Source organism: Penicillium bovifimosum, assembly GCF_028826915.1.
Source record: "Penicillium bovifimosum strain IBT 22155 chromosome Unknown utg000006l_segment0_segment0, whole genome shotgun sequence".
Classification (NCBI taxonomy): domain Eukaryota; kingdom Fungi; phylum Ascomycota; class Eurotiomycetes; order Eurotiales; family Aspergillaceae; genus Penicillium; species Penicillium bovifimosum.
Genome location: NW_026622715.1, coordinates 1,564,769 through 1,586,347, shown reverse-complemented (window position 1 = coordinate 1,586,347; position 21,579 = coordinate 1,564,769). Strand labels below are relative to the sequence as shown.

Here is a 21,579-nt window from a genome sequence, read left to right as displayed (position 1 = left end):
CATTATATATGAACTCAAAAGGTGAACCCTGAGTCAGGAAACGCAGGTACCTCGCTTGAGTTGTATAAAACCTTGGTGAACGGCCCACTGGAAGACCAGAAAGTCTCAGTCTTCGTCATATGATCGCATCGGACATTTCTTGTTTCTTGTGTCACTGGCGGTCATTATAACCGAGCTATAAATCATTGATCATTCGTCTGATGGAGGCCACATCAAGTTCCATTTCAAGGTCGGATAGCCCCCAGATGTCCGATAGGAGTAGTCCTGCCTGGTCACCTCTTTCCCTGGACACACCTGCAACAGAGGCGGGAGATCCATTCGACAACCTCCATGAGTTGTTGCGCAACATCCCGTCGGAAAGCCATGTTCTCGTCACCGGCGGCCTCGGCTTCATCGGCAGCCACACAACACTTGAGCTGCTCAAGGCAAGCTACAACGTCATTGTGATCGACAATCTCAGCAATGCATTCGAGAACGTTTTCGACCGTATCAGCCTCCTGGCCAAGAAATACCATGCGGAGAATGGCAGTAGAATGCCATCTATGCGATTGCATGCCCATGACTATCGCGACACCAAAGCTCTTGAAGCGCTCCTTGAAGAGTACCGGCTACCTTCCCGGTGGGGAACTCCCAAGTCGAAAATCGCCGGAGTCATCCACTTCGCAGCATACAAAGCCGTTGAAGAGAGCATTCGGAAGCCATTGAAGTATTACTCCAACAACGTCAGTGGTCTTGTCGACTTTGCCTCAACTCTGGGAGATTTCGGTATCAAGACCTTCATCTTTTCATCTTCCGCCACCGTATACGGAACCCTTGCGACGTCAGGCCTTCCATTGAAAGAAGAACTCTGTGTCCACAAGGAAGAGGTATACACAGATCACACAGGCTCGCAGAAAGTCATGCAACCCGGCTGCACTGGAATCACCAACCCATATGGACGCACGAAATGGATGTGTGAGACCATCTTAGCCGATTTGGCCGCATCAGATCCCGAGTGGACCATTGTCGCCCTCCGCTATTTCAACCCTGTCGGCTGCGATTCATCGGGCCTCTTGGGTGAGGACCCAAGACAAGCACCGACAAATCTACTTCCAGTCGTTGTCAAGGTGATGACCGGCCAGTATTCCGAGCTCTCGATGTTTGGGACAGATTGGGAGACCGAGGATGGCACTGCCGTTCGTGACTTCATCCACGTCAGTGATTTGGCTCGTGGGCATATTGCTGCGCTCGGTTCGGCCACCGAAGGGAAGCTGGCAGAGAATTTCCGCACATTCAATCTCGGAACAGGGAAAGGAAATTCCGTGATGGACGTGGTCAGCACTATGGAGTCAGTCATTCAAAGGCCCATTCCTCGACGGGCCGCACCCCGCCGTGAAGGTGACGTTGGAGCCTGTGTTGCGGTTGTCGAGCGATCATCGAATGAGCTCCGGTGGAAGACGGAGAAGACATTGAAGGACGCATGCCAGGACATCTGCAACTTCTTGGATGTCAGTGGTCTGTCTTCATAGCAGGCGCTTGCACTCCTCGGCCAGCTGTGATCATTTTCTTTTCGCTTGTTCTTAATACCTACCACCCGAAACATGGCCGCGCTGGAGGCTTGTGTTTCGGTATAATGATTGTTTGTATGTGCTTTCTCTTTGCATTAGCATATTCCTTGGAGTTGCGTCACTTGTGAGCATTCTCGGCCATGTCTGCTGTTTCGCTTCTGGGCGTATACCATGTATACGCATCCTTTTCAGCTAGAGTCGAATTGAGTAAAAGTTCTGCTTTGATGTCTGCATTTGTAGAGGGTACACAATGGCATTCCAGAAACCATCTGTTGAGGTTGAGGGCTGCAGAGCAATTGGGGAGACGAAAGGGACGCCTGAGGCCAAGGTGACAATCTTATAAATCGCGTGAATTGAAATCTTTGGAGCTCGGAATGACAATGAGTCAAGATTTTGCCTGCTTGAGAATTGTCGAGGGGCTTTGTTGTGGTGGCAGGTGCTACTATCGTGATTTGTGGAACACTCACGTGACGTATCTCCGTCTTGGCATCAAATATGGCCGCAGTTTTCTGCGACATCTCCATCCGCGCCGGTCTTATTGCATCCTCCACGAATTCGGGACCCATTGTCGACTCGGGTCCTCCATTTGAAATCATCATCTCATTTAATTTGATCTTTCATCTTATTTCCACACAACTCCCATAATGATCTGCAAAAGCTGCCGCACGACGGTGTTGTCTCGGCTGAACCAGCAGCCCGTGAGCCGGACAGCCTCAACATGCGCGCGCCAGCTCCCTATGCTCCGCAGCCAATTCCGCTCCTACAGCACCGATAACAACCCCTCCGTGGCCGCTCCTTCTTCCCCGCCCGCTCCCCGTCAACCTACGGTCGGCGACCTCACAACCCCGTCCGCCATCTCCTCCGCAACCCCCGGCATCTCCCAGCCTTTGAGCACCCCCGAAGGCGTGCACGCTGATGTCAACCCCAGTGCTCCCACAAAACCCACGGCTGTGCGCCCACCAAGCAGCTGTCCGGCCGGCACCAAACTGAATGGCCTCAACTACTTCAAGAACAAGCCCGATGTCTTCGCCAAGGAGGACCACGAGTACCCAGAATGGTTATGGGGCCTTTTAGGAGATGCTTCCAAGGAAGCAAAGACCAAGCAGGGTGGCGTTGACCCAAGCAGTACGTTATATCAATACTCCATTCTTAGCCAGTCGCTAACCCTTCCGCAGCCTTGAACAAGAAGCAACGAAAGCGTTACGAAAAGAAGCTGGCGGCTCGCACCGGTCCCCTCGCCGCTAAGATCCCTGCCCACCACAACGCCTTTGATATTACCCCGGCCCCCTACAACCGCGAAGAACCTTCAGCAGATGCCATGGCCGAAGCCACCTCCGGCGTCGAGCAGCGCTCGGAGATTATTCGGAGTGCTCGCGAGGCCAGACGGAAGGCCATTAAGGAATCTAACTTCCTGCGTGGTCTGTAAGTTTTTCATGTGGGTTTCAGTACAACATGGAAGCGGTTGTACTTGTTGGGCTTGACTTCGATGCGCCCGGAACCCCTCAGCATCGCACTGAATATTGGATAGACCGGGCCTCAGGGGCATCCGGGATGTATTATTACACTGATCTGTTTCTCGATTGTGCTATATATCAAATGATACTTGTGTCAGATTTACACTCACTGCAAACATCCCCAGAACAAGCCGCCACTCGTCACCGAAGTCGAGGTATACCACCTACTGAGGAATCGGCCACTCCTTCTCATCTCCCTGCCCTTCGAGCCAGGGCAAACAAGCCTCATAAAGCCTCTTCAACTCCCCATCGCCCAGAGCCATGAGCTTCTCAAACGTCCCCTTCGCAAAGCGCTGGATGAAAGCCAACATCGCAGCAATAGTAATATCCGCATACCCAGCCCTCTCCCCCTCCAAAAACAGCCCATTCTTCCCCTCCTTCCCCTTCAACATCTTAACAAACGTCATATACTCCGTCTCCAAGATCTGCCACAGCCTCTCCACCTCCTCATCCTTCGCCTTAACCTCAGAAAGCGGCTTCCCGAACCACTCCGCGCGCGTTCGATTAAAATACTCCCGTCCGCGCTCATCCAAATGAGATGGGACATTGGGTATCACCAGACCTACGAGGGCCTCCCGGCATACCGACAGCGACTTCGACACAGCGACGACGAGTGCGTAGCTCGCATCACCGGAGGGGAAGAGCGGAGGCGACGGGTACAGCTTGTCGATGTACATGGCGATCGGGTCAGAGTCCATGAGCACGCCGTCAGGAGTGCTGGATTTCAAGCCCTCGTGGGCAATTGCGGGCAGTGTGTAGGGCATGAACTTTGACTCGCCGGGTGCAACGCCGTGGGCCTTGAGGAGGGGCGCGATGTCAGGGTATGAGACCCAGCTTTGGGTGTAGGGGATTCCTTTGAAATTGAGGACCATTCTGGTCTTGAGGGTGCTCGGAGACCATGATTTTTCGTGAACTGGTGGTGCGTTAGTGGTTTGTGGTCTGTTCGTTTGAAGGGTTAGATATGGGCGGGTGAGTACCAGGTAGGGTCGAGACGATGTCGAAGAAATGGATTGGGTTGGATTCGGCCATGGTGGTTGTTTCGTTTACAGTCTGTATGCGTTTACTGTGTAGATTTGAGGCAACTGGCTGGACGTCCGAACTGTGACTCAGTCCTTATGTACTCAGTACCTACTCCTTACCTACGAAGCGGGGGAGGATCTTGATTTATCAGCTGTGGAATGTATCCATCCATCCTCCCGGTCAATCAAAGACCGACAAGCTCTGCCAGGTGGAGCCTTGGAAGTCAGCAGAAGCTTTACTGGCCGCCTTTGAGGGTTTTTGAGGCTTTTCGCATTGGTTGCAGAGCTAGTGCTAAGTGATGTAGCATCAAGGTAGACTCATACACATAGACTCTCAACATATCTCAGAGCTGCCTATAGTCTATACGCAGTCGCGTATTCACCGAGATGCGCCACGTTGTTAGTGGGGAGTCTCGTGGACGCACGGGTCACATTGGGGCCTTTTCTCCTGACATCAACGACACGAAGTGGCATAGGTATCTCTCACCTCTGCATATATTGCATATATTGAGCTTCATACTACTCCGTACAGCGTACTCGCTAGAACCCATCCTCAAATCCAGAAAGCTGACGCGCTCCCGGAGTCCCGTCCCTGAGACAAGCGGGGCAACGGCGATCATTGCCAATAAGCTTACCCCTCCACCTACCCCAACCGCTGGACGGTTGCATCACTCATACCGGAACCCAGATAGAGAACGATAACGGTTCAAAATGGAGACGGTCGAATCTCTTGTCGACCGTGCGAAACACCTCGTCCTCCACGATGCACCAAACCCACATTCTTACACCGTGGACCAATTCCACCCGACTGTGGAAAAGTATATCGAGCAGATCTACAAATCTGTTCATGCATATGCTCCGAATACAACCTATTTCCTGAATGAGATTCAACATGATGCTGCCATCGTGTCTAAGGCGGACGCTTTGGCGTCTGTGGATGCGTTCCACGCTTACATGAAAGATGCCAACTCATCGGCCATGGTTCCGGAAGAAGCACTGGATCTTTCGGCGCCTCTTTCGGACTACTTCATTTCGTCGAGCCACAATACTTATTTAACTGGGAACCAGCTGTACAGTGATGCTGCTGCTAGTGCCTATACATCTGTGAGTTAAGGTGTCGTGGGATATTACTCTTGGCGAATGCTGCGATCTCTCAGTGCTCACTCTTGGAATTTACTGATGCCTGCATAGGTGCTTCTCCGCGGCTGCAGGTCTGTGGAGATTGATGTTTGGGATGGAGAGCTGGACACTCCAAGCACGAGCGACGGCGAAACAAGCAGCGACAGCAGTGATCCAGAGGCAGAAGATGGCCAAGGTCTTAGAAGCAAGCTGAGAGGGAAGATGAGGTCGAAGAAGGATGGCAAGGAAAAGGCAGCCAAAGGACCGAAAGAAAGTGTCTCTTCCAAGCTGGAAGCAAAATTCGACGACGTGCTGCGTCGCAAATCTTCCAAATCGCCCCAGCAACAGTCGGAAGAAGTAGCGACTAGCCACTTGCCTGTTCAGCCTGAGCCCCGTGTGCTGCATGGACATACCCTCACTAAAGGCACCACGTTCCGTGAGATCTGCTATGCGATACGTGAGAGTGCCTTTGTTGCCAGTGATCTTCCGCTGGTCATCAGTCTTGAAGTTCACGCCTCTCTCGAGCAGCAGCAGACGATGGTTGATATCATGCAAGAGGCATGGAAAGGATTGTTGGTCGAGGCTCCGTCGGATGACGCGAAGCTTCCACCGCTGCTTGATCTGAGGAAGAAGATCCTTATCAAGAGCAAATGCGGCCCACTCGGTGGCCAGAATCTCGAAGACGAGCCTCTGACGCCACAGAATACCCTTCAGACAACCTCGAGCCAGCAGCAGCAGCCGCCGCCGAAGCCATCAAAGATTCTAGACGCTCTAGCTAACATGGCCGTTTATACCCGGGGGTATACTTTCAGTCATTTCGACCAACCAGGTATGTATTCATGACGGTAGACATGGCTGATCGAAGTATGCTAATAGCCCAATAGAGGCGAAGGTCCCCTCGCACATCTTCTCGCTTTCCGAGAAAGCAGCGCGGGAAGCCCACATCAACCACCCTGACGCTTTGTTCGAACACAACCGCAGATCCCTGATGCGAATCTATCCATACGCATTCCGCATCAACTCGTCCAACCTCGACCCGACATTCTACTGGCGACGCGGCGCCCAGATCGTAGCATTGAACTGGCAGAACCTCGATAAAGGCATGATGCTCAACCACGGAATGTTCGTCGGCAGCCACGGCTGGCGACTGAAGCCATCCGGCTACAGAAGCAGCACCGCCCCGACGAACGTTCTCCAGCGCCGCAGCATGACCCTCTCAATTGAGGTCTACGCGGCGCAAGATCTGTCCCTGCCAGAAGGCGACACCAGCGAGAAGGGCTTCAAGCCCTACGTTAACTGCCAGCTGCATGTTGAGGAAGCAGGAAACGAGGACATTCCGGCTCCGGACGACGCCAGCTCCGACGATGATAAAAGCAGCTACCGGCGGTGCACGAAGAGTTCTTCGGGGCGGAATCCTGACTTCAAGGGACAGAAGTTGGAGTTCCCGACCGTGACGGGAATAATTGAGGAATTGAGTTTCTTACGGTCAGTCTTTGTTCCCTGCTCTCTTGATATTCTGTCAATCCTTTACCCTGTTTTCCTCGTGCTTTCCCCTCACCCCTATCCTCGTCGCTCTTCTACAATCATCCTTGCTGCATTTCTCTCTCACAAACAGCCCCATTTTTGCACAATGCAGGGTTCTTGCCTGCATTATGATATCCGTCGCGGACATATGCACTCACCCGCATGAGCACAAACCGAAGAGTTTGGCTTTGCCTTTGCTTATTCCTGCCCTTCTCTTCTGGACACGGAGGGAATGTGTGGGCTCAAGCTTAGCAGTGACTGGAAACCCACATTTACCACCATACACCCTGTTCCCACATGCTGTTCATCTTTCAGACATGCAAGCACACCATATAAGAAAAGCCACTAACCAAAATCTGCATCAGATTCAAGATCAAAAACGATGAATTCGGTCGGGATCCCTTGGCCGCATGGGCTTGCATCCGACTTGACCGGCTGCGGGAGGGTTATCGGTTCGTTCACCTCCACGACTGCACTGGCGAGAAGACTGGCGGTCTCCTTCTGGTGAATATCAAGAAGCAGTTGGTTTAGTTCGTCGGCACGATGTCGTCACAGAAGCATTTGTTTGTCCTTCCGGGACTGTTAATACATAGCATAGTGTGACGTATGCAGAGCGACTATTTGTCTTGGGTTTGGGCAGGTAACCGGGCAGCATGTCGCACGACACCCATCACACTGCCACAACAGGCAAGAAACCAACCTTAGGTTGCAGGAAATGCATCTGCAGATATGATAAATCTACCCATGTACAACCTCTCCCAAGGTTGTATCACAATCTCATTTTCGACAGCAAACCGCACATCGGAACTGGCAACTCCGAGCTCTCGGTCTTTCCCGGAAATGTATATCATGCAGAGTCATACCGGAGTATGTCGTAGACATAAACATATTGGACCTATGTGCTTAGCATCTCCGCACTGGTACTACTAGTCTTACCGAGAAGTTGTCCAGCCGAAGGTGTCTCTGCATACTACACAAATGCAGACATAGCGAATGTACAGCCGGGCCTCGAGTTTGGTGTTGATCATGTCTGGTTTTGGTCAGGAGGCTCCGTTGGCACTGGGTAGGGCGGGAATATGTACGAAGTACGGCGTACTCCGTACATAGGCGGGTTGTTGTGCTTGTGTCACTTGTTGACGGCTTTGGCCTCGAAGCTGCATGATGCATGGCACGGATGCCACGCATGAGATTGAGAAGATGGGGTCATATATGCTGGGGTTTCCAGAAGATAGATGCAAAGGTTGCATATTGCAATTTGAGACTTGTGAGATAGTGAGCTGTTGACAATGTTGCAGTGTTTGCCTTGATACATCTGGTCAGTATCTGTGTCTTTTGTCACATTTCCTGGTCTTTGGTGAGATTATGATATAGGGAAAGAGACACGCCTGATAAACAGGGGTACCGCCTGTATAAGACTGTGATATAGGTGCCACAAGAGGATTGTCGGGGGAGACCGTGGCGGGTGGCGGTCCGACTTTGTCTTTAGCCTATATTGTTGTCAAGTATGCGGACACGCAAACATAAAGTCATGCATGCTGCGAGCCATTATCCATAGACCCCCACCATAGGTATCACACCATGTGAATTGACAGAAGATCGGTGAGAGAAACAACCTGAAACTACCCTTTAAGGTGCCCTTGAAGGGCGGACCGTGAGTGATCAACGTGCCAAGCGACATGCATCAGATTGATCAACACGGCTAAGTGGAGACCAAGAACAAAAGTTGACCGGTAATCCCCCCGATAAAGTTGAGAGGAGATGACAAGCAACCAATACGAGATATTCTCCACATCGTCACTAAGATCGTCAGGGCAATTGGTGAAGTGAAGAGCATGGGGGTGTCGGGATGTGCTTGGAGTCATCCGAGGTTGTTTACACAGTAGACAAGTATTTGTCATTCCGCATTCGGGAGGAGCCTTGACTAGATGGAGGGGTTCATGCGTCCAGTCGAACTGTGATACTTGCCTGCATAACCAACCACCATAACCTGGGTGACCGGGGTGAAGAGGCCAACAGTCCTCGTCGAGGCTCGATTTAGCCAATGATCGGGCTTGATCTCTTTTCCACGAATGCGACCCACATTCAAATACAAACAACCAATCACAATATCACAATGACCGAGATGGACCGAGCTCAGGGCGCCATCTTGATCTGTCATGGTCCCATGGAGTTCTGGGGTTGATACGTCAACTGCTAATTTTGCTGGACTTTCAGCCTTTTTACCAGTCTTCCGAATGACTCAGTCGACTTGATGCGAGCTGCCGATGCATAACAAACATCTCAATGTCTTCTTTTTGAATGCTAGGTGCATCTCAGGCCCAGGGTCCAGCGAAATAACAAACATCAACTCTCAAGGCCGGGAAGGCTTCGACAGGTACCGAGGGGATGGTTATGATTGGTTTTTAGTGGGGCCTAGTGGCGTGTAGGATGATTCTCTGTCATTTTCTGTGATCCCTATGCCGCAGAGTGCATATCAAGACAGGTCTCCATCTTGCGTTGCAACCTCAGTGGCTGGTTGAAGAACAAAGAGAGTGGAAGGAGACTCTCTTTCTAACCGAGTCGAACACTTGAACTGACTTTTGAGATTTTATTTTATTTTATTTATTTATCTCTTTCTCTTTTCATTCTGTTTCCTTCTGATTTGTCGATATCTTCTCGATCACGGGGCTACATCACACCTGATCTATTCCTCTGTGTCCTTCGGTTTCTTTCTTCCTTATACTGGACACCTTATAAGGACCCTCCATATCTCGTTCTATTCACATTGCCTGGCCTCAGACTTCATCTTAGACAAGAATATAAATCTCACTCCGCAATCAGACTCGGAACAGATATCTAATCACAACCATCCTCCTTTCTGCATCCCATCTTCGCTCAAATACCTACACATCATTATACAATGACTTCCTCAACGACTTGCGGCACACCAGCGTGCTCAGCCTCTCCTGCTGTCTCCAAGGTTTGTACTCTGAGTCCTTTGACGAAAGCATGCTGACTGGTTTTGCAGATGCCTGGTGTGCGATGCCCCAATTGCCAAGCACAGGGGAAAGAAGTCTGGGTGATCCCCGGCAAGAGCTGCCACATCTGTCACACGCCTTGTGCATGATAGACTCGAGACTTTCTTTGGAATATCTCTCATGTACGAGGGAGGTTTCTTTCGGTGTTATCTGTTGCTTTGATTGTCTCAAACCTATGAGGTGAATCACCTCGATGAATCATATGGTGCTACCATTTGGACGGGGACTTCAAGTCCTGAGTTTATTCGAAGCATATGATGTGGAAAAGCAGGTAAATCTCTTGATCCGCAGTTTACACTCAGTTGCGATAGAGTGCTACCAAGGGAAGGGCGCAATAGGGTGCTTTTGTCGGGTTCCCGTTGATGGGGTTGCTTTCTTCTCTTCTTTTGGCTCTTCTACATGACTTCAGTCTTCTTTTCTCTTATTACTTATTTCCATGTTTATAACGAGATATGACATGTTTGCTTTTCTTTCTGATATCGAGAATAAACAATGAACAGCTATAAGTATCTACGGCCAAGTCTCTTGCTATGTTCCTGAGAACCTAATCCTTTATCAGATCCACTTCTACATCCACCGGTCAAGTTCAATTGACCCTCTTCGGGTACTTTTGTCGCATAAGTAGCCCTTTATACCCTTAAGTACTCCTATAACTAACTAACTAATAGTTGCATATGACATAATCCAACCCTCTCCCATAGTTAACTAGTTACTGCGTAGTGTGCCTATGGCAACTGGCCAATGGGCATAGGCACAGTATGCAGCTGAATACCTACTCAGATTCAAAATCTCAGCCCATGTCTATGGAAGTAGTCATATTAAGATATAGTCTGAAGTAAAATTAAGCACAGAACACGACGACACGCATCTTGGCTGTAGATCATATCAAAGTCTAATATCGGCAGGGTACATCCTATTTCCACTCCATGCTTGATACCTGGTCATATACTTCCCCAGCCTTTGGGGAAGTGAAGCTATCACCTAGTTCCCACAAAATAGCCATGCGCAGGTCGAGCACATAAGCATGACAAGAGGAAGAAAGATCAAAGGTCTGAAACTTTTATTGCATTGCTGACGAATGAGCCCAGCTCATTGTTTATACTAATTTGTATCTTGTAGGTAGGCTGATAGCTCAGGTCTAGGTAGCTTGTGTCTCCAGTCCGTTTACATTGATGCATCTCTATGCGTTAAAATTCGATAGACTAGTGCAGGAATCGGAAATCGAGTCTGTAGTAGGAGTCAGTGGATGTCCTTCGTATTGGGTCAACTGGCGAATTTACCTCTTGTTTCCAAGGTCCTGGTTCTCAGCGACGTAACGGGTTCGTTCCTCGCTAGTCATTTTGTCCCAGATTGCGGCTCGTTGACTGATAGTCCCATTAGTCAAAATCGAGTCAACTGGTCAGAAGATACGGGTGCCATACCTATTTCGCTTGACGTAGTACACCTTCGCGGCGATGAACACCGCCATGCTCCACAGACACATTGCAATTAGAACTTTGTTACCGGTGCGATAAAAGGGCTTGTCGTTTTCGCGATAAATCTGAATATGACAGTTAGTCCCAGTCGGTCCGAACGCTCTTGCTAGGTAAAGGAGAAAACTCACGTTGTTGCCGATGATATTACTCGCCTGTACCATCATATTGTAGATAGCAGTTGCGACTGTCCGCGTCCTCACAGATCCTGCATTGCGAGACGTAATGGCAACGACAATGGCATGCACATAAGGCATACCAATCAACAAAACAAGCAATGACCAGCGAGCCCACTGGCTTGCCCCATCAGGCAGAAGCTCCAGCGCAATCAACAAGACGAGAGCCCAAAACTCAGCAACGACGCCAAGCAACAGTCGCTGATTGAAGCGCTCTGAAATCCACGTCCAAAGCAATAGATTTAGGATAAAGAGCACATAGGCCGGGATGGTGAGCAAATTAGTGTTGAAGGTACTGAACCCCAGCGCCTTCAGCTCTAGGCTGATATACGCCGTAGCCGGCGTGGTGGGAATCAGCCATGTCAGACCGAGCAAGTAAATAATCCACATGTCATAGTCCTTCAGGGCCTGCCAGAGCAGTTTGGGAGTCACGGCCTGGCGATTATGCATAGTTCCCTTGCTAGGATCATCGCGAAGCACGCGGTTAACCATGATCTTTTCCTCGCGCTCGTTGAACCAGCCCTCCTTCCCACGGAACCGGCCGGCAGTTTGCGTCGGCGAAGGAGGCATCCAAAATGCAGCGACGATACCGATCAATCCCGTGATCAGACCCTCCAGGGCAAATAGGTATCGCCAGCCGCCGGTGCCGTCGGATTGACGGATGTGCAGGAAGCCAAAGGCGAGGAACGCGCTGATAATTGCGGTTGATTGGTACGTTACCCAGAAGAAGCTGAGCCGGATGGGCAGCTCTTTGGAATTGTACCAGAATGACAGGAACAGGATAGTATCTGGGATGAAGCCGCCCTCAAAGAGGCCGAGGAGAGCGCGGGTCGCGAAGAACCCGCCCTTGGTCTTGAGGAAGGCCTGGCAGGCGGCGATGAGACTCCAGCTTATCATTTGCACGGGGATCCAGCGATCGGGACCGATCCATTTTGAGATTAGCTGGGAGGGCAGCTCGGCAAATAGGAATGCCAGGTAGAAGATTGTTTGGCCGGTGTTGTAGTCGTTGGTGGTCATGTGTAGATCGTCTAGCATGTTGTCTGATGTTGCTTGGACAATGTTCCCGCGGTCGAGTTGAAGCGCGAAAAAGGTCATGCAAGCAAATGTGCATACGCGCCAATCTATCTGTGGAAGAGGATTAGACGCTGTGGTCCAACTCATACGAAAGAGCTCGAAACACATACCTTTCTGACAACGGCTTTTTCCTCCGCCTCCGTCCATTCAAAATCCGGGTCCCAGCGATGGATACCCTCATATTCAGGAATAGGCTTGTAGTAACGGGGATCCTCGGTAGCATCAAAAGCACAGTCTGTCAGCTTAGCGCGTGGACTACCATACGTTGACGAAGATGAAGACGAAGACTCTGCAGATGATACTGTCGGTGCAAGCTTGCTGTCAGGGTCATGGACGGCGACAGCCGTCTTCTGGACATCTTCAGCCGTCATCTTGCAGATTCGGGAGACAAGGTTCAGAGCAGTGATGATTGAAATTGAGAGGCATTGCTGCAAACAGCTCCTATAAAGACAAGACGAGATCAACGGTTCTGTATCACGCCATATTCCGGCAGATGGACGCAGCTGCCTCGCTCTGGCCACCGCACGTGTGCAAGGGTCCGCGAGCAGGACAGGGCTCGCCACTAAGGGTATGGTCAGATTGCAGGGTACGATGCAGATTGGTAAGTTAGGGCCCAAATGGCGACCCAGGAGGGGTTCCACATGGTGTCACAATAGCTTGTTAGAGCGGTTGGCTCAAGGAGGCTTCGTCTTATCGTCGGAGAAGTCTTGTGCTGTGGATATTGATATGGATACTGCTATCGGGAGGTTTCCAGATGAAGCATGATCGCTTACAGTTTGCGATTAGTCTTTCGAAGAGGATAAAACAGTCGAAGAGCCGACGAGTTAGATCCGTTGGGTGTTGACTTGGCTGAATCACGCAAGTGTAGTCGGAGTGACGACAGAAGCTTCGAACAGGGGTGTGCATTTCGAACGCGAGATGATCTTCTCAAGGTTAGCTTTCGCTCACCTGCCTTGGAACATCAGGCTGTATGGGTAATTGTAAATATCATCTGTATGCGTATCAAAGGTACGAATAGCCTTTCGTCTGCCAACTCTATCACCTTCGTCCCAAGGTTCGGTTTCTGTGTACAATCTTACTTCATATCGATCAACTCTACTTATAGCCAACTGGGCAGCATTTAGTTCTAATATGAGGTTGCGAGTTGCTATCAAATGATAGTTTTATATGACGATGCACCAGTTGTACTTGGCTACTGACTACAACTATGCCGAGCATTAGACTACTTCGTATATTGCGGGCATGGGCTTTATATCGCCAAGCATGCTTGTTGTCTCCATCTTCAGGCACTTCTCATGTACTCAACTACACTATGTACTGTATTCTTAGAACATCTTATGCTGATGCACACCAAGCACTTCCCTTTGATAGCGGCTAAACATTTCACTCTGGTTGGACGTTGGTTCTTGGCAATCCCTCCATCTGGGCGGCCCTGGAGCGTATTCAAGGAATCACTAAACATCATTATGCAGCTACTACATGAAATTCTACGAGTCATGCAAACAGGTTTCTAAATCCGGAGTAAATTCAAAGGTAAACCGCCAATGGCAACTTCCAACAAAAGAGATTCGTTGACTGATTGCGCGCGGATAGCGAGTTATCACGCCATATAGTTAGCGCATTCGACACCACCCGCACCCTATACTTCGTATATACAAAAGACCAGAGGGATTTCTAAGCCTGCCTTCAATATGCGATCAGCGCAAATCGCGGCGATTTTGAGTGGTCGCACGCCATCCTTTCCATCACGCAATCTTACTCTAGCATAACGCACATGAACAACTGCAACATTGTATACTCCCGAAGCTCCAACGCATAGCGGACTTCGTACAACACGGCGAGGAACCCCGCAGCCACTTGTCGGCTCAATCGCAAAGATCACCGAAATCCAGCCATTGGCCAACTGTCAGCCAGCCCGCGAACCCCGCAATCATGGCGCAATTGGACTCTCGGCATGTACGCACCGAGATGTTGAGTTATATAGTGGGAACGATTCCCTTTCCGAGGTCTACGACCAGAAACAACCTAAACCTACTCCCATAGAGGTCCAGGCTTATTCTCACTTGTGCTTTTATACTTCACCAGAAACCTATAGTTGAGCACCATGGCTCCCGGCCTCACTGAGACTCCCGGCCTTCGAGGCCCGCTTGCAGCGCCTCCTCTCAAATCCGACGCTGGGTTTAACAAGGAGAATTTGATTGGATACAAGATCGAAAAGGAGCGCGAGCTTCAGGGCACAGAGACTATTGCCCCTGTGACATATCCTAACTATCTTCCCGTATGGGATAACGAGACTGAAAGGTAGCTTATCATTTCCTGCCCTAAATGCGTCTCGCCGGGTGTGAATATCATACCTAACAACTACCCAGATATCCTCCCCTCGAGCCCTTCGAGCACTATGACCACGGAAAAGACGCCGATCCCACCTTCCCAGACCTGCTCACCGAGCAAGTCGAGGTTGACGAGCTCACCCCCTTCATCGGCTCCGAGATTCACGGCGTTCAATTGAGTCAACTCTCCGACAAGGCCAAGGACCAGCTGGCCCTCTACGTCGCCAAGCGTCGAGTCGTCGGTACGTAGCCCGAGACGAAACCCCCTCCCCCATGAGATGGAGCGTATATCTAACAAAACCAACCAGTCTTCCGCGACCAAGACTTCGCATCCCGCCCCATTCAGGAAGTCGTCGACTACGCCGGCTACTTCGGTCGCCACCACATCCACCAAACCTCCGGAGCCCCCAAGGGCTTCCCAGAGATCCACCTCGTCTTCCGCGGCGCCGACGACCGCACCGGCCAGAACTTCCTCGAGCAGCGCACCAACACCATCACCTGGCACTCAGACGTCACCTTCGAGAAGCAGCCCCCGGAACGACCTTCCTGTACCTCCTCGACGGCCCAACGACCGGCGGCGACACCCTCTTCGCCGACATGGTACACGCGTACGAGCGCCTGTCGCCCGCCTTCAAGCAGCGTCTGCACGGACTGAAGGCCGTGCACTCGGGCGTCGAGCAGGTGAATGCCAGTCTGAACGGCGGCGGCATTGCCCGTCGTGACCCGATTCAATCCGAGCACCCTATTGTCCGCACGCATCCTGTGACTGGCGAGAAGGCTCTTTACGTGAACCCTCAGTGTAAGTTTTTGGGGAATCAATGTCGGGTGTGGTGATGTGAGCCGAAAAACTGACAACGACAATAGTCACCCGTTATATTGTGGGATATAAGAAGGAGGAGTCAGATTACCTCCTGAAGTTCCTGTACAGCCACATCGCCTTGTCTCAGGATACACAGGTTCGTGTCCGCTGGAGAGCTGGTACCGTCGTTGTTTGGGATGTAAGTCGCAAATCAGTACCTTGTTCGTGTCTGCTTATAAGTGATGGAACTAACCCTTGCAGAACCGAGTCGCCTGTCACTCCGCCGTTTTTGACTGGGAAGATGGTCAGCGCCGACACCTGGCTCGTCTGACGCCGCAGGCCGAGGCTCCTTTCGAGACTCCGTATGAAGCGTAACTGGGGCGCTGGAAGCCCTGAGAGCTCAGAACGACATGTGGCTACGATAATCCCAAGACCAAATTGAGACGAACAATAATATAATGAATAGGTTGATTCTCGTTGGATATCAGTAGAACCGTGGTGTACGCACATGTGAAGCTCTGGTTAATAGTGTACAAAGTATGACATCAAGCCTTGCGGCGGGTGAAACGGCTCAAAAGTCCAACTTGCCATTCATTGAAGATCCTCGCGGAGGGCGGGAGCATCTTGGTACTCCCAACCAGCGCCTGCGACATAGCTTCGAAGATCATAGATGGCAATTCCAACTCTTCCACGGACAACGGGGATGGATTGCCAATCTCCGGATGGAGCAGGTTATCCACATCGTCACATTCCTGGTAGAATACCTTCATCGCCTGCTGAGCCATGATGCTGTGACCGGTGCTGGAATTCGAGTATCGCATGTCTGGATTGAAGACCCATAGCTGTGATGTACATATTCATTAGCCGACGCTGCCGATGTCTACAGAGTCTCGAACAGTAAAACTCAAGACACAGCTGGAGTGGAAAGATACACTACTTACCAGGAGACCGCTCTTCTGGCCACAATGAACAACGAATCGCCGCGCGCTTTCTCTTTCGATTAACTCGAGTAACTGCGCTGCAACAATCGCTTCTGTTGGGTGTACCTCCCACCCAGGAGTGTCGACGTCGGATCTGGAGGCCGTGTTCAAGGATACATTGGCTTTGAGGAGGCGCCATCCATTGGCGATGGGATCTTCCATGCCGATTATGGTGTTGCACTTTGCACAATCAAGGGTTCTTTGCGCTGAGCTTTCGGTGGCTGATTTTTGTTCTTCGTCATTTCCCTAAAGCACATTATTTGTTAGCAATCCGGAACAGAAACTCAGACTATTGCGCAAATTCGAAGGCTCGTGGTCAAAAAGAGAAAAAAAAGCATTGCATTCAGTTTTACGTGATCTATATGAATATCGCTCACCCCGAAACAGGAATTGAATGTACCTCTTGTAATCACGCCCACTCCACTGTCAGAATAGTCGGCGCTGAAAAAAGAGAGGACACTTCGAATCACAAAATAGAACAAAAGAAGCCTCGCATAAGTCCAGTATCGCAGTCGCAAAGGGCGAAATCCATCTGCATGGAGAGGATAACTGCCCTCCGAATCCGTGATCCCGTTCTTATGAAGTACAATTTTCGTCCTGAATTGCAAGTACACAAAGTGCATTTTGTCCATCTTGGGCAATAGTATCGGAGGCCACCCCACCGAGAACTGGGTGGTCCCCTTCTAAGTTGCCCGGTTCTAAAACAGTAACTTGAAAAGAAGGGGAAGAAAGAGTAGAATTGCAGACGAGGAGAGAATACAGAGGGATAAACATACCTTGATTAACCCTGTGCAGTCCTTTTCAGCCAACAGAAAAGTGGCAACATCAATAAGAACTGTCCCCGAAATAGCAACAACATGGCTTTCCGCACCATACCCTTTTGTCTGTGCAGTTTTGTCTTCAAGCTGGAGGGCCGAGTCTTTCTCTTCCTTCTCATGGCCCTCATGGGGATCGGGCTTATGACAATGCCAAAAATCCATCATTTCAGCCCAGTTGCCACTTGGAAGGTCTTTCCAGACCCATCCCGGCATTGATTCCTTGGCATCGCCCGAGTCTGATATTGACGAAAGATCAAGAAAAGCGTTTTCGCATTTCCGACAGCGAATCCTAGTCGTGGATGTCATCTCCCCTGCTGTCCAGGGTACAAAATCATCGATCAATTCGTCTCGAGACGCCAGCGCCTCTTCATCTGGATCAATTTGCATGCGAAATGAATAATCATGACTGGAGATCTGGGTATCTGATTTTGGTGCTGGCCCGGAACTGGATTTCAACGCGCGCCGAGAGGCGTCGCTGACGCGTGCTGGCAGTTTCATTGTTTCTGTGATGTGCTCAAAGGGCTTTGGTAACGACACAGTCACAGCTTTTCTGGATTCCGAGAGTTGGATATCCGGTCGGACTCCGGTTAACGCTGCCGTGCCTGGAAGGGAGACATAGAGGGTTACCTGGCGAATGTTCGGTAGAAACTCCGCATGCAGGTATAAAGGGATGTCGTTTTCCTGCATTATGGAAACTGTACAAGCTCAATGTGTTCGAAGCGAGTGATGTTCGTGATGGTGATTTGTGTTGATGCTGGACGGCACGAACCACCAGGGGGAAGAAGCGAGTGGCAATATCTGTGGGTTATTTCGCAGGCATAAGTGGCTGGTATGTATTAGTCCGATCTTGTGAGAAGTAAATCATGCTTGTCACCTCAGAGGAGGGTTGCTGATGTCCAACATGTTTCACGTCAGGCGGTCCCATCCTTGCTCCAATGCAAACAGAACAAATATCCTTACGCGTTGACAACGTGCACGTCACGTGCCACTCACGCGCTCACGCGACTATCGAAAGACCCAAAGTGTGGACAAACAAATCTCGTTAAATCGTATAGTTATTATGCGAAGCTAAATGCAGGGAGATGACTTAAGTATGAATCTTCAATCTACAGTTCATATCCAACAAAATTCCCCCGCCAGCCCTTGAACTCATTGGCAAATTGCACAGCAGCCTTCAAGAAGAAGCTATCGGAATCACCCCAAGTAGAGGCCATTTCCCTCAGTGCTCGTGTCGTCTTTACAAAAGCGACATCGGATGAGAATGGCGCATTAACTGCTCTATCGGCAACCCAATCCCAGTCCTTTCCGTCCAGGTCATAGTTCCGAATTTGGTCTGTTTGAATCTCGGGTCGCAGCTGCGCAATGTAAATGCCCACTGTAACCAACCACCATTGTCGGAGAAGACCAAGCTGGAACTGAGCAGGGATGAATGGCAATGTGACACGGACGGCATGGCTGGTACCAAGAGCTGAAGCGAAGAACCAATCGTATTGCCCGGTCGCATCGGCTGCAGTTCCTATCAGCAGGGCAGCCGCAAGCTCTTGGCTTTCGCGGAACTGCTCTACTGGGTTTTCGATGCTCCATGCGTTTGAGTGCTTGAGTAATGCGGCATGGCGGCTGACGATAAGGGAACTGAGGTTGTCACTACCCGGAGTTGAGAAAAGGCCATCCAGGCTCTTATCGTTCCGAATCAGATCAATAATCTCGAAGAGAGACTTTGATCTATATGAATCTTCAGTTTGCAAGTGTTCGGCTTCTAGGGACTTGTATATGCCATTATGGCAAGTTGCTGTAAGGCCAAGTGCTTCCATTGCGACTTCGCGGCTGTTTAGTTCAAAGGCATATGCAAGATGAATCAATGGAAGCCCAACTAGTTGGTGGGTTAGCATGGGCACAAATTGATATGTCCGAGAAGCATGACCACATACGGGAAGCCATGATAGAATCGAACATGGGCTGTTCGCCTGCGAATAGGTACTCAGTCATCACTTCCTTCCAATCATAGCCTTTGTCAACCATTTCATCTTCAAAGAAGTTGACAAATGCTCGATCAAATCTGTCCTGAAATTAGCAAGGAGTCCTGAGAAAAGAAACAAGCCCGCACAAGCCGCGAACTCACTCTCGGCGTCCTAAATAGCTTTGCCAGTCAAGACTGGTAATCTCTGCAGGTGAGTCTTTCCATTTGACCAGATTAGATCCTGCCTCATCATAGATTCGGCCGAGGACATCGGCATCTGCACCTTGCAGAAAGGAGGAAATCAAGAGCTGCCGGCGTGTTAGTGTCATAATCTGCTACAGAGGGAGACTTAGTTGCGTGCTAGCACATATCACTTACGTGTGTTACTTGGTTAGGGAATATGTGACTGTCAAAGATTGAGTGTTCGGCATGGTTCAACTTCAGTAGATGCTTTAACGCCCGGGCTGATTTCTCACGAGCTGCCTCTGTGTCATGGACCTTGACTGGGGGCAAATCAATGGGTCGGGAGCGTGAAGACGAGAATAGCCCAAATGATGGCAGTGATGGCCATCGAACAGTAAACATGGTTGGGATGAGCTTGTGATGGTTTGGATAGGACTGTTGGGACGCTATCACGTGGCGGTGACGTCGAAAATATCGGGGGAGGGTCCCCTCGCAAGATTTGTCGGCACGTGATGTTAGTTAGTCATTCTTGTTTACGATTTGTCATTTTTGTTTACGTTTCCTCATTTCCTTCTCTCTCAAACCTTCACCCACCACTTCGCTCTCACCCGCGTTTTTGTTCTACGTCTTCCAAGAATGGATACCCAGCTCATCTTTTGCACTAAGTGCAATCGCAGCCGTGCCATTGATGAATTTTGAATCAACAAGCAAGGGAAGCGAAACAAAATTTGCGAGCGGCATTCGAAGAAACGTCCATTAGAGCTCAATGACTGGGTGGATTTCACGCTCATAGAACCAATCTGAAATACTGGATGGCACATACACATTTGTTTTCGATGCTCTACCGGTCGACTTTGGTTCTCTACGCGTCCAGGAGAATGCATTCGTTTGATCGAAGCTAAATGATGCAATGCGGGAGCTCACTGACATTATCCGGAACGAAAGAAAATTTCGGTTCACGCATATCACAACAAATGGCCCAGGCTCTTCATTTACGTACCGCTGTTCCCCAAGATGTGATGAGAATCAAAAAGTATCAACCTACAGTGAAGCCAGAGAAGCGACGGGATGGTCGACGCATGGAGCGATTCCCATGCGAGAGCAAGCTCTGCATGAACCCTTGTCTACAAAGTCGAACCCTCACCCTTTCGATCCGTCACAAATGGCATATGCCCTACGTGGATATCGAGGTACCACAAACGGTGCAGAAAAGGGTGAGGGTTCGACTTTGTAGACAAGGGTTCATGCAGAGCTTGCTCTCGCATGGGAATCGCTCGATGCGTCGACCATCCCGTCGCTTCTCTGGCTCCACTGTAGGCTGGTACCTTTTGACACTCTTCTCATCTTGGGAACAGCGGTACGTAAATGAAGTGGCTGCGCCATTCGTCGTGATGTGCGTGAACCGAAATTTTCCTTCTTTCCGGATAATCTCAGTGAGCTCCCGCACTGCGTCGTTTAGCTTCGATCGAACAAATGCATTCTCCTGTATGGCTTGAGAAAAAGCCTGTCCGGTAGAGCATCGAAAGCAAATGTGAATGTGCCGTTCAGTATTTCAGATTGGTTCTATGAGCAAGGCGTCGTCAGCTTCAAGTTACTCGCGTAGTCAATTTAGATTACTCACTCGCTTATTCCAATTGCAAACGACCGTAAGGAAATCCGCCCAGTGATTGAGCTCTAATGAACGTTTCTTCGAATGCCGCTCGCAAGTTTTGTTTTGCTTCCCTTGCTTGTTGATTCGAAATTCATCAATGGGACGGGGGCGACTGCACTTAGTGCAAAAGATACCCACAGGATCCATTCTTAAAGACGTAGAACAAAGCAGCGGGTGAGGGTGGTGGGAGAAGGGTTGAGAGTATGAGATGCGGTGAAAGGGGCGCGCGTAACAAGCTAGGGAGAAGGAAATGAGGAAATGTAAACAAAAATGACTAACTAGTTAGTTAGTGATTTATCTTAGATCTAATACAAATGAGAATAAATCACTATATTTAACTAACAAAAAGCCGGCAACTGGTATCAAGGTCAGGCCTGGCGGCTATCGTCGCCCGTCAAG

The 21,579-nt window shown here is 50.1% G+C and overlaps 8 protein-coding genes across 8 annotated transcripts; 4 read left to right on the top strand and 4 right to left on the bottom strand.

The window, feature by feature from the left end:
* Positions 1 to 245: 245 nt before the first annotated feature.
* Positions 246 to 1,508, top strand: N7515_008249 (NAD-dependent epimerase/dehydratase family protein; the record flags this gene model as incomplete). The annotated part of the gene is made up of 1 exon (XM_056668993.1): positions 246 to 1,508. The coding sequence occupies one exon, from the start codon at positions 246 to 248 to the stop codon at positions 1,506 to 1,508; it is 1,263 nt and encodes a 420-aa protein (XP_056518823.1).
* Positions 1,509 to 2,191: 683 nt separating this feature from the next.
* Positions 2,192 to 2,973, top strand: N7515_008248 (mitochondrial 54S ribosomal protein mL54; the record flags this gene model as incomplete). Its single annotated transcript, XM_056668992.1, has 2 exons — positions 2,192 to 2,672; positions 2,723 to 2,973. 2 exons carry the CDS (start codon positions 2,192 to 2,194, stop codon positions 2,971 to 2,973), a joined length of 732 nt encoding a protein of 243 aa, XP_056518822.1.
* Positions 2,974 to 3,225: 252 nt separating this feature from the next.
* Positions 3,226 to 4,090, bottom strand: N7515_008247 (glutathione S-transferase family protein; the record flags this gene model as incomplete). Its single annotated transcript, XM_056668991.1, has 2 exons — positions 3,226 to 3,974; positions 4,039 to 4,090. The coding sequence occupies 2 exons, from the start codon at positions 4,088 to 4,090 to the stop codon at positions 3,226 to 3,228; spliced, it is 801 nt and encodes a 266-aa protein (XP_056518821.1).
* Positions 4,091 to 4,791: 701 nt separating this feature from the next.
* Positions 4,792 to 7,254, top strand: N7515_008246 (putative phosphoinositide-specific phospholipase C; the record flags this gene model as incomplete). The annotated part of the gene is made up of 4 exons (XM_056668990.1): positions 4,792 to 5,184; positions 5,272 to 6,028; positions 6,084 to 6,684; positions 7,089 to 7,254. 4 exons carry the CDS (start codon positions 4,792 to 4,794, stop codon positions 7,252 to 7,254), a joined length of 1,917 nt encoding a protein of 638 aa, XP_056518820.1.
* A 3,688-nt stretch (positions 7,255 to 10,942) lies between these two features.
* On the bottom strand, positions 10,943 to 12,833 carry N7515_008245 (putative transporter; the record flags this gene model as incomplete). The annotated part of the gene is made up of 5 exons (XM_056668989.1): positions 10,943 to 10,967; positions 11,021 to 11,104; positions 11,162 to 11,280; positions 11,344 to 12,513; positions 12,573 to 12,833. 5 exons carry the CDS (start codon positions 12,831 to 12,833, stop codon positions 10,943 to 10,945), a joined length of 1,659 nt encoding a protein of 552 aa, XP_056518819.1.
* A 1,733-nt stretch (positions 12,834 to 14,566) lies between these two features.
* Positions 14,567 to 15,966, top strand: N7515_008244 (TauD/TfdA dioxygenase family protein; the record flags this gene model as incomplete). The annotated part of the gene is made up of 6 exons (XM_056668988.1): positions 14,567 to 14,763; positions 14,832 to 15,034; positions 15,101 to 15,432; positions 15,474 to 15,591; positions 15,657 to 15,790; positions 15,853 to 15,966. The coding sequence occupies 6 exons, from the start codon at positions 14,567 to 14,569 to the stop codon at positions 15,964 to 15,966; spliced, it is 1,098 nt and encodes a 365-aa protein (XP_056518818.1).
* A 170-nt stretch (positions 15,967 to 16,136) lies between these two features.
* On the bottom strand, positions 16,137 to 18,076 carry N7515_008243 (HECT-type E3 ubiquitin transferase; the record flags this gene model as incomplete). The annotated part of the gene is made up of 3 exons (XM_056668987.1): positions 16,137 to 16,433; positions 16,533 to 16,817; positions 17,348 to 18,076. The coding sequence occupies 3 exons, from the start codon at positions 18,074 to 18,076 to the stop codon at positions 16,137 to 16,139; spliced, it is 1,311 nt and encodes a 436-aa protein (XP_056518817.1).
* Positions 18,077 to 18,495: 419 nt separating this feature from the next.
* On the bottom strand, positions 18,496 to 19,931 carry N7515_008242 (questin oxidase family protein; the record flags this gene model as incomplete). Its single annotated transcript, XM_056668986.1, has 4 exons — positions 18,496 to 19,259; positions 19,318 to 19,445; positions 19,509 to 19,654; positions 19,725 to 19,931. The coding sequence occupies 4 exons, from the start codon at positions 19,929 to 19,931 to the stop codon at positions 18,496 to 18,498; spliced, it is 1,245 nt and encodes a 414-aa protein (XP_056518816.1).
* Positions 19,932 to 21,579: the final 1,648 nt, after the last annotated feature.